Here is a 16,802-nt window from a genome sequence, read left to right on the forward strand (position 1 = left end):
AAAGCCCAATGCGGGGCTTGAATTCACAAACCGTGAGATCATGACCCGAGCTGAAGTTGGATGCTTAACCACTGACTGAGCCACCAAGGCATCTGAGCCTCTGAGACTTTTAAGCAGAGTTAAATCCACAAGCAGATCGTGTTGGAAACAAATGGACAAGGGCCTCTCAGGAATGGCTCCCAAAGCTTTAGAACCCAGAGTCTCAGGGAGGTGACCAGTCCCTGGGAGAGGCTTTCCATATGAAATGTATTACCTAAGTCAGAGCAACACTAGGACTACAGTGTCATTCTCTGAAGGCAAGGACAGCGGCAAAAGAACTGAGAAAAAGATTGGGTGATAGAGAAAACACCCAAGAGAGATGTGCCTTCATTTCTATTTAGTGTTTGCATAAGCTTACCCTTAATATAAATATTTATTTCTTATATGGTAAAGTTAGGAAACTGATGGTTTAATTCTGTCTCGAACAAAAAATTCTCAGGAGTATTGGGAGCAAAGTTGAATATCTGATATCAAAGGCATGCAGTTACCACCTGGTGGCAGCATAGCTAAACTAAAGACCATGAGTGTGAGGGGTGTGAGTGTGTGTGTGAGCACGCGTGTACACCCAGGCAATTCCAGGGAAGGAGAGTCAGGAGTGGAATCATAAAATCTCAGGGTCAGAAGCCAACATCACTCCCCTGCCCCACTTCATTCAACACGGCGAGTCTCCCTCACAAACTTCCTACTTAAGTGGTTGTTTGGGTTCCTTTTGGAGAAGGGGTTAGTAATGATACTATCCCTTTTCCAAAACTCAAGTCAGAAAGAGGCAGATTTGTCCCAACACCGTTGATGACCTCCAAAGAAAGCCTTCACTCCATACTGCTTGTCCTGTGACTGAATGAACACAGCCCACAGTCCTTAATACATTCACTTTCAGTTTCTAGGGTTGAATGGTAACAAAGGTGGGGCACTGATAAACTCGGCTACTTAGACATTTAGAAATAGCTCCATGTCCCTTCTGTCTCAGTGTCCCTTCTGGGGCTGGCAAATGCAGATCCTAGAAGAAGGGCAGGCCAGGAGAGTCCTCTATCCCAGTTGGGGGGCAGACAGACTTGTCCCCGGGAATGTACTGACCCAGAGTCCTGACCCAGTTCTCCCTCCACGGGATTTAAGTAGGCTACTAAATCTTGGAGCCTCAGTTTTCTCCCCTGTGAAATGGAGGTAATTCTACCCACCAAGCCCAAGGACGATGGGACTAAATAACAGATGAGATAAAAGCAGTCTGTTTGCCTGAAAGGGCTGTCAGATGGTACACCTTATCACCGTGCTGGATGCTATTGCAAATACGCATGTTAGATTTATGTTTGTCCTGCTTGTTTATGAACTAAACCGCTTTCTCTCCTAGCAAGTCACTGGCAATAAATGAATGGTTTCTTCCCAGTGCGGCTCCTTGTGGGCCAGCAGGTAAGTGGTCCTTCTCAAAATTAAACCACAAAGACAGAAACACAAACCAAATCATGTCTAGAATCAGAAAATTCAGAGCTTATGTGATCTGGCAAATGAAAAATACAGTGGGTTTCCTTTCCCCACCCACAAAGCAGCCAAATTCTACAGCCAGCCTATTGTATTAGTGGCCTCCTTCTAGCTCCAGGGCAACCAGAATCCCCCTGACCCATGTAACTTTACAAGTGGCCAAGGGCCACAAAGCAGACTAGCCCCAGAGCACTCCGCTGCCTTGGGCAGTGCTGGAGAGGTTCACTGTTCCTGCTGTGGCTGCCTTTAGCATCCCCTGCAGCTTTCTGGTGGTGTGAGATTTCTTGTGTTGGAGCATCCAGGGGGATAACAGGTGTTAAGGCTCTCTGTCAACACTAAACTGCTAGTTAAGTGGGGGACTCGTTAACTGTTCAATTGCCCCATAACAAGGACACAGGCAGACATGATATACACAATCTCTGGCTTCCCAAGTAGGTATTGGTTTTCCTCCAAACGTTCTGTGTGAATGGGTCTCTGTTCCATACTGGAAAGGACTGTGTGTTGGCCCCTCTTGTCTCCCCAACACCCAGAAGAAGAGGCAAGTAGCTAAAACATGTTCCAGTAGATGTTCCAGAAATGCTTGTTGTGGCCATGGAGAGACAGATGGATGTACATGTGCAGAGGGTACCAGAGGTGAGCTGACATTTGTTTGGTGAGCTGACATTGGGGCAATGGCTGTAGCTGCTAGATGACTTCTTTAGAAGAAACTAGGACTAAAATTTATGGCATTAGATGGAAAATTCAGACAGAAAATAAAGACTACGATCCTAGAGACAGACTTGAGCTCAAATGTGAGTTCTATCACTTATTAGGTGTGAGACTTTGGGAAAGTTGCTTAACCTCTCTGAGCTCAGTTTTCTCATTTGTAAAGTGCAAGTTAATCAAAACATCCTTATGCGGCTTTAAGGATTCAGTGAGATAGAGGATGTGGATGTGGGGGTGATGCCTTCTCTCCTTGCCCCTCTGCTGGGTCATGGCTCATTCGGCAAGAGCTTCTATCAGCACTTCCAGGCCTCCCAGTTAGGCGTAGGAAGGGAGCTTCTACCGAGCGTTCCCTCATTCTTGCTGCACCCCACAAGGGGCAGCCATTCTAACTACCAAGCACCTAGTAACGACTGGACCACAGCTTCCAGGTGCTGGGGGTGCCTTGTCAAAGGCCCTGCTGGCATCAGGGTCTGCCTCTGGCCACCGACCTGCCCACATCCCCTATTCTAAGGCACCTTCTTGGCACCCGCTTTTCTGTTCATGGGTGGGAAACTCAGGGTCACTTCCCCGTGTGCCGAGAGCTTCTCTTCTTCTCAGACTAAAGGTTGGCAATACTCGATCTAGCCCATTCCAGAAGCCCTCCATCAATAAAGCTGATACACTGATAGGAATTTGTTCTGCCTTTCTTTCTTTCTTTTTTTAAGCTTATTTATTTTGAGAGAGATAAAAAAAAAAAAAACAAACAAACAAAAAAAAAAAACGTTTGTGTGCACACGGAAGCAGGGGAGGGGCAGAGAGAGAGGGGGAGAGAGAAAATCCCAAGCAGGTTCTGCAGAACCCAACACGGAACTTGACCCACACACCATGAGATCATGACCTGAGCCAAAATCAAGAGGCGGTCACTTAACCAACTGAGCCACCCAGGTGCTCCTTGCCTTTCTTGAATCTATTAAATAGACCAGAGGGAAGGAAGGTAAGCTTTAGGCAGTGTTTCAGAGTGCTTAGCCTTTGATAGCAAATGGTAGTAACATATTAAGAAAGCTCATTGAGGGCCCCTTGCATGTTGTCCTGCTTCAATACTGCTTTGAAGTCCAGGGCTGGGGCGCCTGGGTGTCCGACTTTAGCTCATCGGTCCATGAATTCAAGTCCCATGTCAGGCCCTGTGCTGACGGCTCGGAGCCTGGAGCCTGCTTCGAATTCTGTGTCTCCCTTTCTCTCTCTCTCTGCCCCTCCCCCGCTCATGCTCTGTCTCTCTCATCCTCAAAAATGAATAAATGTGAAAAAAAAAATACTGCTTTGAAGTCCAACATTATTTAGACCAGTGAGTCTCAAGGGCAGTAACACTGCCCTCTAGGGGAGGTTTGGAAAATCTAAGAGGGGGTTTTAGGTTGTCATCATGATGCAGGGACACTATATTAGTGCCCCTTATCCTCAGAGATACCTTCCAAGAAGCAGATACCTGAAACCACAGATAGTACCAAACCCTGTGTGTGTGTGTGTGTGTGTGTGTGTGTATACACACAGTATACTTTCCCTACATACACACATACCTATAATAAAGTTCAACTTATCAATTATAGTAAGAGATTAACAACTATAACTAGTAATAAAAGAGAACAATTGTAACAATATAGCATAATAAAAGTTAGGTGAACATGGTTTCTCTCTCCCTCAAAATATTTTATGGAACGAACCCTTCTGGCGATGACAGGAGATGATAAAACACTACTTGATAAGATAAATGACGTACGCACTGACGTAGCATTAGGCTACCATCTACCTTCTGAGCCTATGTCAGAAGGAGGATCATCTGCTTCTGGGCCACAGCTGCTCATGGGAAACTGGGGAAAGTGAAATAAGTGAAATATCAGATAAGGGGGGACTACTGTACTGGAATTTAGCAGAAGGGAGAAAGACGTAGACACCCTGCAGTGTACAGGGCTGTCATGGGCAATGGAGTGATTTGTGCCCCTCATGACTTCTAAATATTTCACTAGACACACATATAGGTTAAAAAAAAACCTGCTTATGACATGTATTTACACATATATGTGCATTTGTACATATCTATATATTTATGTGTATATTTCTCAATTTAATATCGGCAGGTACAAAGAAAAATATAGACAAGTATCCCAAACTATTAGGAGTGCTTGGGGTAGAGTCATATGGACTTTTAATAACTCAGTTATACATCTTTATTTTGTTTCAAATTTTATAAGAATGTATTACCGTTGTTACTGGGAAAAAAAATTAAGGTAACCAAAAACTAGGCAAAATTTGTTAAGCAACTTACAGGAAAAATCCTGTCCTAAAGATATTTTAGAAATAAGTTTATTATATATTAATCCATTAAAGTTGGGTTAACAAAAAAATCTGCTTATAATTTTCTGAGCCTGGAAACTAACCCCATATCGGGCTCTGTGATGACAGCTCAGAGCCTGGAGCCTGTTCTGGATTCTGTGTGTGTGTGTGTGTGTGTGTGTGTGTGTGTGTGTCTCTCTCTCTCTCTCTGACCCTCCCCTGCTCGTGCTCTGTCTCTCTCTCTCTCAAAAAATAAAATAAAATGTTAAAAAAAAGTAAAAAATAAATAAATACAACTTGTATTTCTGCATGGTTTTGATATGTACTGAATTTTCCAGGAATTCAATTACTATGAAAATGGAAAGGAGAGTGTGAAAAATCATTTACCACTTAGGAAAATCCATTGCGCCGGTATCCAAGTCTCCCATACAACAGACACGTATCGGTCGGTCAGCATGTGAGGCCATGACATTGGTAGTGATTCTGAGTGTAGATGCCTGCATCTGACTATTTCATTATGTCCTCATGTGCAGGCATACTGAGCTGTTCCTTTCCTTTTACTTCTCTTTTATATTTCATTTAGGGCATATATTTGATTTCTAAATTTTCATATGTAATGGGGCGCCTGAGGGGCTCAGTCAAACATCCGACTGTTGGTTTCAGCTCAGGTCACGATCTCATGGTTTGTGGAATCAAGCCCCATATCGGGCTCTGCACGGACTCTGCAGAGCCTGTTTGGGATTTTCTCTCTCCCTCTCTCTCTGCCCCTCACTCATGCGGGCACATGTGCTTGCTCCCTAAATAAATAAATAAATAAACTAAAAAAATTTCTTTTAATTTTCATATGTAGGCAGATTATATTGTATATAAGTGGCATGTCAAGGTACTAAAGGGAAGCATTATGAAATGTTATAAGAAGGGCCCGTTGGGACTGATAGGGTTGAGAGCCACTGATTTAGCCTCTCAGATCACAAGACGATGCCTCCATCAATTCTGACGTCCAGGCACTTGCCTACACTTTTCAGTCGCTCAGCAGTCACAGCGGAGGAAGTCTGGAGAAGGACTGTGCTTGTCACAGCACATGATGACAAGATCTAACTTGTGTAAAACAGGATCTTCATCTCTCTGGGGCAGAGTGGGGGTAGGCGAGGGACTTCCCCCCACCCCCACCACCACACACCAGAGTGAAGAAAGCTGTGTGTCAGCAGAAGGATGGAAGCAGAACTGGGCTGTGCTACTTACAGAGGTCTTCGGTGGCAGCTGGGACAAAGGCAGCCATGGACTCATATAGCTCCTCGTCACAGCCGGGGTTGAGGGAGCACTTCATGAGCAGGTCTGTGGAAAGGTGGGCCATGGACTCATACACGGCGTCAGCCTCCTCCCCTTGCATCAGTTCCTCTTTAATGTGACTCTTCAGCATGTCCACAGTTTCCTGAAAGAGAAGACGGGAGTCACGGGAACCCTGAGACGGCCTGGCCCTCTGGGGACAGTTAGGCCCTCAGGGGCTCGTGACAGGCAGAGTAAAGGTGCACATGGGTCAGGGCTCAGCTGTGTGTCTGTCTGTATTTCCCACCAGCCTGAAAGCTCGTGGAGGCCAGGCTCCAAGCCTTCTTCTGTTTGTTTTATATTTTTTGTTTTAATCTTTCTATCTTCTCCCAACACGAAGCAGAGTCATGCACACAAGAGACTGTCATTAAGCATCCAATGAGATGCATGTATCCACAGGAAACAAATTAAAGACTTTCTCGTGAGCACCTATTACGGGTCAGGTACGATGCTGGGTGTTTGCCTATACATTCCCTCATGCCATCCCTTCCACAACGGCTTGAGAAACTTGTAATATTCCCTAGTTCAAAGATGAGAAAAACACAGCTCAGAAAAACCTAGTGCCTTACTCAGGGCTGTGCAATCCTACCTTCTGACCTTTCTACTACACCCTGGTTTCTACTTAGGGAAGCAAGTGACACCCAAGGGTGTCACTCTTGCTGACCAGCCAGATGGAAATCCAGATGGGCTAAGCAGGGCTGCAGCTAAGATGTCCTTGAGCTAGCATGCGCTCAGACGTCCCTCAGATGCTCGGGGCCTCGTCCCTGTCCCTTCTAGCAGGCTGCTCTGAGGTACCTCCCTTGGTTTTCTACCCTGTGTGCCCGACACAAGAGGTGGTCTTGGATGAAGTGCCCTGCAGTCGGACAGGCGGCCCTCGTCATTCTGCCTGTAGGTGGTGGTGAAGCCGGAAAACTGGCTTCCCTGAAACCTCCACACAACTTTCCTGGTAAGAAACTTTGATGTTTCACAATCCTATTTCAGCACCAACCCGCAAAAATCCTCGTTTTCATCATCACTACCCCAAGAGAGCTAATCTGCTATTGACACAGTGTGTTCGTTTCCTGATGAGACCTAAGGAGTAGCCCAGGTGACAGCTGGGAAGTGGTAGAGACTCAAGGTCTGGCATTTGGTTTTGATGTGGTGGAAAGAGGAAACGGGACAGTTCTTAGAGGTCATAAACAACACGCGGAGGCAACCTCTTGGTAGCAATGCTGAAGATGCATCGGCTGAAGGTGATTTTTGGTCGGAGAGCTAAGATTGGAGAAATGTGAATCAGATGAATTTCAGTGCGAACTGAAAAGGCATCTCAAAACTTCCCTGTTACACAGACTAGAATAACAAGCCCCGGAATTAGCATCAAACTAGGTTTGCATCCCATCTCCACCCTTACTAGAGTGTGACCCTGGCACAATTACTCTGCCTTGCTAAGCCCTTCTCCTCATTTATTAAAGAGAGATAACAATACTGCCAACTTCAAAGGATTGTGGTGATGATTAAATGAAACACTGCCTTTTGCCAATCAAATAAATTCAATAAACAGTAGTTATGACTATGAACACAGTATGTCCCCAATAAAAACTGTTGGCATGGAAATGAAACCCTGCATTTGATACATTTGTGACTTCAAAGGAAAGCCAAGTAAACAGTCCTGGACTGCAAACACCTTTTAGCCTTATTTATGTAGACTGTGCCCCAAATGGGCACTCAGGCTATTCCACTCATTCAACGTACTTAATCACTCCCAAACTGTGGAGAGCCCCCATACATGCCTCAGTGAGTCACTGACCTGAAAACTGTCAAATACTGAGCACAGAATTAAGTTTCTGGGGAGGTGTAGGCTCACCTCTGTATGGAGATAGAGAGTAAGACTAGATTGTCTTTGTTGTTCCTTTTGAGGTCACAGCCCCACGAGAGAGCCTGAGAGTCCCAGCTGTGACTCATGAAAATGAAGGAAAATCAGAAAAGGGTCCAGTCAGGAAAGGTAGGGGCCTCCAAGACAAGAGAAGCAATATTGGGGCATGGAATAAGGCCCAGGCATGGATGAGATTACACTCAAAGAAGGACCCAGAAGTCAGTGATCAAGGAGGACCTGGGGGTCTAAAACCAGATGAGCAAATAAACAGGGCCTATGTCTCTTAGACAGAGGCTCAGAAAGAGAGACAGGCCATTAGCATAAGGTGGGTCCTCACAGGTGGCCTCCCCAAAGCATCAAGTGCAGAGCTTTGTTGTGGTCTCTGCTAAGGAAGAAACCAATCCTGACAGTTCACAGTGGGACCTGACAGTGGGAGAGGCAGCTGGGAGCATCCCATCAAAGTGCCTTGGAGGTGGAAGAAGAGGGATCAGCATCAACCTCTAGCAGATTCACTCTCTGAATGTCTCTGTAAATTCTTTGAGGGTAGACCTCAGTGCTTTACATACATTATTTCCTTTTATCCTGAAAACAACCCTATGAGTAGGACTGGTGTTACCTTCCTTCTGCATCTTAGGACACTAAAAGAGAGAGTATACGTGATCTGTCCATGTCATCCACTGTGGCTGACAAGTGTTGGCACAGGAATGTGGACTCAGGTCCATATGACTCCAGGGCTCAGTTCCACACACACTGGCCCCGCCAGAGAAGAGGCACATGAGCCCCTGCTAGAGATGAAATCCAACCATGTCTCGAGTGCAAAGGCAGCCCTTGGACCACACAGTCCATTTCCATTCCTGGGGCCTCCCCCGCCTTGACCTTACCACATACTCATCGATGAACTGCCGCAGGTCTCTGAAGCCATGTTTCTCAGCAATGGTGTTGGGGTAGTGGCCATGCTTGTTTGCCACACTGTATGCCTGTAAGGCTCCTGGGCAGGTGAGCAACAAGGCAGTGAGGTTCTTCAGTCCATACTTCGCAGCAAAATGCAATAAGGTGGGCAGCTCCTCGTCCCTCTGATCTGAATAATTGTTAAGGAAAACAATGGACAAATGAAAATGAAGGCAGAGGCACCCTTATTCATAGACACAAAGCTGGCAAACCTACCATGGCATCCAGCAGGCACTCAATCAATAGTTCTCGGCTGACTGACCTAACATCTGGCAGCTTCCTTTGAGGTACCACTGAAGATTATATGCCCTCAGATGACAGAAGAAACATGTTAATTAATTTGCAAATCTAACAGTTAATATCCTACCTTTTTTCTCTAAAAGGATCAAAGAATCCTGAAAAATAATACTAATTCAAAATATGCTGATCTTCTAAAGGCTTAAGCAGCAGCTACAAAGTACAACGGGAATCTGGTTTTGACCTTCTCTGCAAATTTCATAGCACTTTAACACAATTTCTTCGTGCTGATTAAAAAAGAGAAGTCCATCTTCTTAGCTCTTACTCCAAATTTCATAAAGTATGCCAAGTAATCCTAGGTATGTTAATTAGCCTTTCCATGGCCCTTAGTTTTGAATGAGGAGATATTCCCAAACTATCTCAAAAGGGCTGAGAGGATTAATAAGAGGGTATTCAGTGAGTTCTTTGTTTAGGACAGGTTTTGAATGTTGGTATTAATACACCTGAACTGCAGGATGTCCATTAACCCTCTGATTCATGGGAAACAAAGTATTCCTGTAGGTCACTGGATCCCCATGACCCCCTCCACCTATTAATATCTGGATGCAGCAAGTTAAACTCTACCAAGAAAATAGACAGCTTGTGTTGTGGAGTTGGGGACCAATCTTTCTTTTGTTTGTTTTCATAAAAATTGATTTCTTTTTTTTCTCAATGTTTATTTCTTTTTGAAAGACGGAGAGACACAGAGTGTGAGCAGGGGCAGGGGAGGGGCAGAGAGAGAGGGATACACAGAATCTGAAGTGGACTCCAGGCCCCGTGGTATCAGCACAGAGCCCAATGCAGGGCTTGAACTCACAAACCGTGAGATCAAGACCTGAGCCAAAGTCATACACTCAACCAACTGAGCCACCCAGGCACCCCATAAAAATTGATTTCTAAACCCAATAGTGATAGATAGATAGATAGATAGACAGACAGATAGATAGATAGAAAGAAGGGTCAGACACAGGTAGAGGGTAACTGGGTTCTACTGGGCCACGTGATGGAAGAGTGGTGTCCACAGAAGCACCCTAACAGGCACCCTGTCCAACTGGCCAGTGACCATCGCCACACAAGCAGTTCATGTCACACGTGCACACAAGACTGTTCCTCCCTCACTGAACAAATGTTTTGAGCCTTTAATTAGCCACCCAGGCACTGCCTCTGCCCTCACTGAGCTGACAGCCTAGCAGAGAAGACAGACACAGTTGAGGAGAACTAGCACAGAGGACAGCTGACATGCCAGGGGAGCCCCTGGCACCTAGATGGAACACCCTGCCAAAGGTTCGGGAAGGTCTTCCTGAGGAAGACCTTCCTAAGCCGCTGCAGGGGGGGTGAACAGAGGGCCACCAGGTGAACGGTAACCAATGAGGAGAGGAAGAAACTGTATTCCCATAAGTTGAGTTGGCAAGAGGCAGGGCAGAATTTTCATTAGGTGAAAGAAGCTCATACTTTCCGTAGAGCAGAGCCAAGGGATAGAGTGGAGAGAGATAAGGGCAGAAATGCAGCAGGAACCCCTTGGGAAGTGCTTGCAAACATGTTAAGGAGTTTGAACTTGATCTGAAGGCCAATGGGACCACAAAGGGTTTTTAGCAAGGGGTGGAGGTATGCAGATTGACAATTTGGAAGACCAGCTAGCCAGTGAAGGAATCATCCCCCAAGGATGAGCTGCAAGGAGGGAACCAGTGAGGTTTGAGCACAGGCTGACTGGATGCTGAAATCAACAGAGTGGAGTCAACCCACGGCTGGTTTCCTGAGGTTTGACCTTTTGACTTACTTGTCATCATATCTTCTTCTTCCAGTTGGTTAATTCCAAAGAGGTGCAATCCACTCGCAGGGATATTGTTCTTCAGGGACTCAGTTAGCAGTTTATCAAGGGTCTCTGTGTTGTAGGGCACAATTTTAAAGGCCTGAACACAAAAGGGAAGAAGGTCAGACTTTAACCCCAGCTATCTCCCATCCAGCAGGTTAGAAGCTGAAGAACCATGAGCAGAAACTACACACCCAGGGGTGCCTGGGTGGCTCAGTCAGTTAAGCATCTGACTTCAGCTCAGGTCATGATCTCGCGATTTGTGAGTTCGAGCCCCACGTCGGGCTCTGTGCTGACAGCTGAGAACTTGGGAGTCTGCTTTGAATTTTGTGTGTGTGTCTCTCTCTGCCCCTCCCCTGCTCATGCGTGCTCTCACTCTCTCTCTCAAAAATAACTAAAAACATTTTTAAAAAATTTTTAATTAAAAAATGAAAAGGAACTACGTGCCCGGAAAACTCAGGTTTCCTTTCAACATCCTTACCTGACACATGAACTCCACAGGATTTGCAGCATTGGACAATAAATTCCCAATTTCTTCCATGTCAGTATAGTAGCTGATAACAGTTTCACACACCACTAACTCCCCGGAATAGATCTTTAGAGAAACATTCCCAGATGAAAGGTCTAAACAGAAGAAGAAGAAAAACAAAAACAAAAACAAAACACCACCATGAATGCACCCAGGAAGAACAAGGTTTCCAGGGAAAAGTGTTCATGGATTCGCCTTAATGGTAAAGAAATTAACTGGGGGCTGGAAGAAAGATTTTGGAGGTAAGGTGGAGGACAGAGAAGTGAGGGGAAGGGGAGAAGTAGGAAGTGAGCAGACCAGTACTTGGGAGGCCTCTGAGTCAAAGGAATTGTCCTCACTGGGTCTGCAGTTGAGTTTTTGGAAGATTTTCATCTGTTTTATTCACTACACTAGGCCCAGTACCATGATAAACAGGAAGAGGAGCTGAGTTTAAAGCACTTTATACAAAGGTCAGTGGTTGGCACAAGGTGGGATAGATCCTGGCAGGTGGAACTCTGCCTCCACGACACTGGGCCAGGAGAATTGATTCACTTGCTCTGTTGCTGTCATTACTACGTGCTCTCTCTCTTCGGCACCACAGGAAGGGGTTTTGAGGAGGAAAGAAAAAATTAAAAATACACCAACCACAAAGATTTGATTCACAAAAGAGGAAATGCAACAAGTACAGAACATGGAAAAATATTCAGCCTCTTTAATAATCAAAGAAATGCAAATTAAAACAATGGGCTACTCTTTAAAAAGACATCAAATTAGCAAGGATATTTTAAATGATAATGTCTAGTGTTGGTGATGATATAGCAAACTTGATAGAAGTAATATTTCAGAAAGCAATTAAACCCTATTTCCAGGATTCTTAAAAATGCCCATCATTTCAAGGGATTCCATCTTGAGGAAAAAATCCTAAATGCATGCATGAAGATGCTCAATATATCATAACTTAAAAGAATAAGAAGACAATAAGAAATCAGAAATTATGCAAATACAGAACACAATGAGGAAATGGAAAATTGAAAGATGACACTTCTTTTCGATGGAGTATTATGCAGCTTTAAACAATATGGATTATAAAATATAGGTCCAACACAAGGAACTGGCCTTAAAAACTATGATACATCTGTACAATGGATTACCTCATAACCATTAAGCATCATGTTGCAAAAGAATATTTATTAACATGGGGAAATACTCAAAGGTATTTTCCAGGTAATGAAAGTGGCCGATGAGACTATACAAAGATATGTACACAGGGGTGCCTGGGTGGCTCAGTCAGTTAAACATCTGACTTCAGCTCGGGTCATGATCTCACAGCCTGTGAGTTCGAGCCCCGCGTCAGGCTCTGTGCTGACAGCTCAGAGCCTGGAGCCTGCTTTGGATTCTGTATCTCCCTCTCTCTCTGCTCCTCTCCTGCTCATGCTCTGTCTCTCTCTGTCTCAAAAATAATAAATAAAAACATTAAAAATAAATAAATAAAATAAATAAAAAAACAGAGCTATGTACACAGATTCAGAAAAATACAGAAATCACTGATTTCCTTTGAGGTGGGCATATAGGCAATTTTCTATTTACTTTCCTTTATGGTGGTTGTATTCCTCAACTTTTTGGTACTGAGCTCACATTACTTTTGTAACAGAAAAAGTATGTTATAAAATGGTAAGTTACGGGGCGCCTGGGTGGCGCAGTCGGTTAAGCGTCTGACTTCAGCCAGGTCACGATCTCGCGGTCCGTGAGTTCGAGCCCCGCGTCAGGCTCTGGGCTGATGGCTCGGAGCCTGGAGCCTGTTTCCGATTCTGTGTCTCCCTCTCTCTCTGCCCCTCCCCCGTTCATGCTGTGTCTCTCTCTGTCCCAAAAATAAATAAAAAACGTTGAAAAAAAAAAATTTAAAAAAAATTAAAAAAAAAAATGGTAAGTTACAAAGTCCATGTAACAGCACAGGGTAAAAGAATGCTAAGAGAATAAATATAAGATTATATAAAGGAAAACAGAATATTGAAAACAACTGTTGTTAAAACTTGTGAACAAAGGGCAAAAGACAGTATAGTAGTCTGATGACTTTTTTCTACTTTCCTCTAGTTTAAAAAATTTTTAATATGTTTACTTCATAAGGATAAAAATTTTAATAGATCTATTTTTTCCCCATCACACATGTACATTTCTGCAACTTCCTTTTCCTTCAAATAGAACATGACAACCAAATCCAAATGTTGGCTGTCACTTTTCTCAATTGCTGAATAAAGACAGGACAAGTAAAAGAAAGTAAGAGTGGGCCTCTTCCTGAACAGGATGCCTAATTTCCGGAGGTAGATGGGGCTACTTACTGGGGGCCTTCACGGAAATGGTGTACTCATTCTCCAGCTTGGCTTCCACCCTTAATGAGGGAGAATCCTCAGGAGAAAATTCCGCTTCTGTGGTCACCCTCTCATCCAGCTTACATCTCACGATGACGTAGACAGTGGTTTCCGCCTGGAACAGGAGACCAGTCAGTGTCCCCTCTTCCTCCTGGGTACCCTATTAGGGTGCTGGGCAGAGGGTCTCCTGGCTCCCTGATCCCCAGCTCTATCTAGAGAGGCTGTCCCAGAGCAGGGTGGGGTCTGGAGTCTAGCACTGGGCACAACTGCTGTGGGTCTTAAAAAGACAAGTTACGGGGCGCCTGGGTGGCGCAGTCGGTTAAGCGTCCGACTTCAGCCAGGTCACGATCTCGCGGTCCGTGAGTTCGAGCCCCGCGTCAGGCTCTGGGCTGATGGCTCGGAGCCTGGAGCCTGTTTCCGATTCTGTGTCTCCCTCTCTCTCTGCCCCTCCCCCGTTCATGCTCTGTCTCTCTCTGTCCCAAAAATAAATAAAAAACGTTGAAAAAAAAAAAAATTAAAAAAAAAAAAAAAAAAAAAAGACAAGTTACAAAGACCGAGAGTGAACATTTATAAGCCTTTACGGCAATTTGATGGAGTAATTTTATGTCTGTTGAACTTAATGTAATAATTTAAAAACCTGGGGCTTGTATTTCATACATACTTTTATTTCATTTTTACAGCATTTCTTTTTTATTGTGTTTTATAAAAGCATTAGCCCGTGGCAGAATTAGAAAATTTAAAAAGCAAAATAAAAAGGATCTTCACAGATAGTTTAAGAAGCACTATTCTGAGAGTAGGCTGGCTACTCAAAGTGAGGCCAGCAGACTAACAGCACTGGAAGTCATTAGAAATGCAGAATCTCAGGCCCTTCCTGGATCTACTGAACCATCAAAGTCCGAATTTTACCAAGACACCCGAGGTGACTCACATGCACCTCACAATGTGAGAGGCAACAGCCAGAAGAAGCCCTCTTGGCTTCTGCTCTTTATGCTGTTCTTGAATGGGAAAAATGCCTTATTGGAGGACTGATTTTCCTAAGGCATGGAGCAACCTATGAATAGCTATTTTACCTTGCTTTAAGATCTCTTGCTGGGCCAGCCACATACGATTGTCTTGTTTTACTGTGCTAGTTAAGTGGGTAATGGGCCTCTCAAAACTTGAACTGGTAAGGATAGGCCCTCCAAAGAGAAGCGGAGAAAGAAGAGATTTCCAGTCATTGCTAATCCCCAAGTGTTCATCCTAAGATTCTATTATAAAGTCCTTTGGGGCACCTGGGTGGCTTAGTAGGTTAAGTGTCTAACTTTGGCTCAGGTCATGATCTCACGGTTTGTGGGTTTGAGCCCTCAACCGTTGGTTGAGCTCTGAGCTGACAGCTCAGAGTCTGGAGCCTGCTTCCGATTCTGGCTCCCTCTCTCTCTGTCCCTCCCCCTCTCACACTCTGTCTCTCTCTCTCGAAATGGACAATAAAATAAAATAAAATAAAATAAAATAAAATAAAATAAAAGTCCTCATAGTAGCCCTTCATGATGAAGGCCACTACTTCACAACAGGTGAAGGAGAAGCATGGTTCTGGTTTCTGGAGGCTGTTGAGGCTGAATGTGGATGTGTTTGTGGTTGACCTGGCTCTGGCTGCAGCCAAGGCCCTGTCCCACCTGCTCCTTCTCCCAGGCAACATGGGGAGTCAGAGAGAATGAGTGTGTTCTTCTCTGTTGACAGTCAGGACCCAAACCCCATCCAGCCACCCCAGGATCCAGAGACCAAGGACAGGCCACAAGGAGAATCCTGGAGGCCAGGATGGGAGAAGGAACAAAAGTCTGGAGAATCAGGGAGGCATGTCAAGGGCACCATTCTTCAGTTCCAAATGCCTTCACCCACAAGTACCCACTAGCCTGGTCTCGGGAAAAGACCACAGGTCTCAGGACGAGAAGAGTGCGGGGAAGACAGGCGGGCATATGGACAGCCTAGACGCTGGAATGCCCACCAAGAGCTAGCCAACAAGGAGGAAGCATGAAGTGGGCTGAGAATAAAGAAAAGTGAGTGGTGGGAACAGTGGACTGGGGGATACATGCCCCATCTAACAGGCTGCTAGGCCCAGCCACTCACCTCAGGCCTGGTATTACCAGATTCTGATTCAAAGGAAGCTGGGAACAGATTCTCATGCCTAATTGCTAAAACACTGTGCAATCTAAACCAAACATGTCTATGAGCTCAAGCTCACCCAAAGCAGGGGTTTGCAATCTCCACGGAGGGAGTCCTTGCTCAACACCTCGTGGCCTCAGGCTGCACGGAAAACCACTCACTGGTGCAAGGAAGCTAGTACTTCCCACTGCCAAGGCTCACACACCCTCTTGTCTCTAGGAGACCATGCTGGCAAACTTAGCAAAGGGCTTGTATCCACAGGGAAGTATTTTACTGCCCTGAACTAATTATCACATATTTTCCATAAGGAAATAAAAAACTACCAACAGGATGGTAGGATTCAAAGGACAATGGACTATAAATTGTGCCATCACAATCAAGTCATCTGTTAACACATGTCCCACCCTGAAAACGTGAGTCACATTATGCTTTGGCATTTATCTTATCCCTTTAGCAATCAGCTTTGGTAAGTTTCAGCCAGCAAGCTTCAAGGGACTCATGTGGGGCACAGCAGTGGTCGGTTGATGGAGAAGCAAGCTCGCGAAATGCCCCTCATCTCCCTCCTCCCAGCACTACCCTGGCAGGAATAGACCCAGGCCTCTACCTCCAGGGCTGGCATAAGTGTCCGGTAATGCTCATGTGTGCCACATGCTCTATCTTTTTGATCTAGGAACTCACAGTCTTAGATCGATGGCACATACATTCCTGAGCTCACCTCTGTTGGACTTAAAGGAGTGAGTTGTGCTCAAGGCCCAGGTCCTGGGGTTCTCAGGGCAGCTCGTCTACAGAGGAATCCCAAGGGAACGCTGGGATTACACTGAGGTGCACCAGGAAAACCCCACTCCTTTCACTATGACAACTGCATCCACTGAAAAGGCCATGTTCTGACACTGATCCACCAGCCCCAGGAACGCCTACCCCACAGCGAATGCGGTCCGGCTGCACCACCATCAGGTTCCCAGGTGAAGTCTGCGGCGGTAGGCTCTGCTGCTTCAAGTAGGAAGGCCCCTTATCGTCTTCAGCCTCTGTGTCAGTGACTGAGTCACAGCCAGAATC

The 16,802-nt window shown here is 45.3% G+C and overlaps 1 protein-coding gene across 1 annotated transcript in view; it reads right to left on the reverse strand.

Moving 5' to 3' along the window:
- The window catches only part of PIK3AP1 (phosphoinositide-3-kinase adaptor protein 1), a 122,047-nt gene that overhangs the window by 44,395 nt on the left and 60,850 nt on the right, over window positions 1-16,802 (reverse strand). Inside the window, exons 3-8 of the mRNA XM_058697332.1 lie at window positions 16,665-16,801; window positions 13,578-13,722; window positions 11,215-11,357; window positions 10,701-10,833; window positions 8,581-8,777; window positions 5,764-5,953 (exon numbers count right to left, since the gene is read on the reverse strand). Coding sequence (XP_058553315.1) covers window positions 5,764-5,953; window positions 8,581-8,777; window positions 10,701-10,833; window positions 11,215-11,357; window positions 13,578-13,722; window positions 16,665-16,801 — 945 coding nt within the window. The remainder of the gene's footprint in view (window positions 1-5,763; window positions 5,954-8,580; window positions 8,778-10,700; window positions 10,834-11,214; window positions 11,358-13,577; window positions 13,723-16,664; window position 16,802) is intronic.

Source organism: Neofelis nebulosa, chromosome 13 (genome assembly GCF_028018385.1).
Source record: "Neofelis nebulosa isolate mNeoNeb1 chromosome 13, mNeoNeb1.pri, whole genome shotgun sequence".
Lineage (NCBI taxonomy): Eukaryota > Metazoa > Chordata > Mammalia > Carnivora > Felidae > Neofelis > Neofelis nebulosa.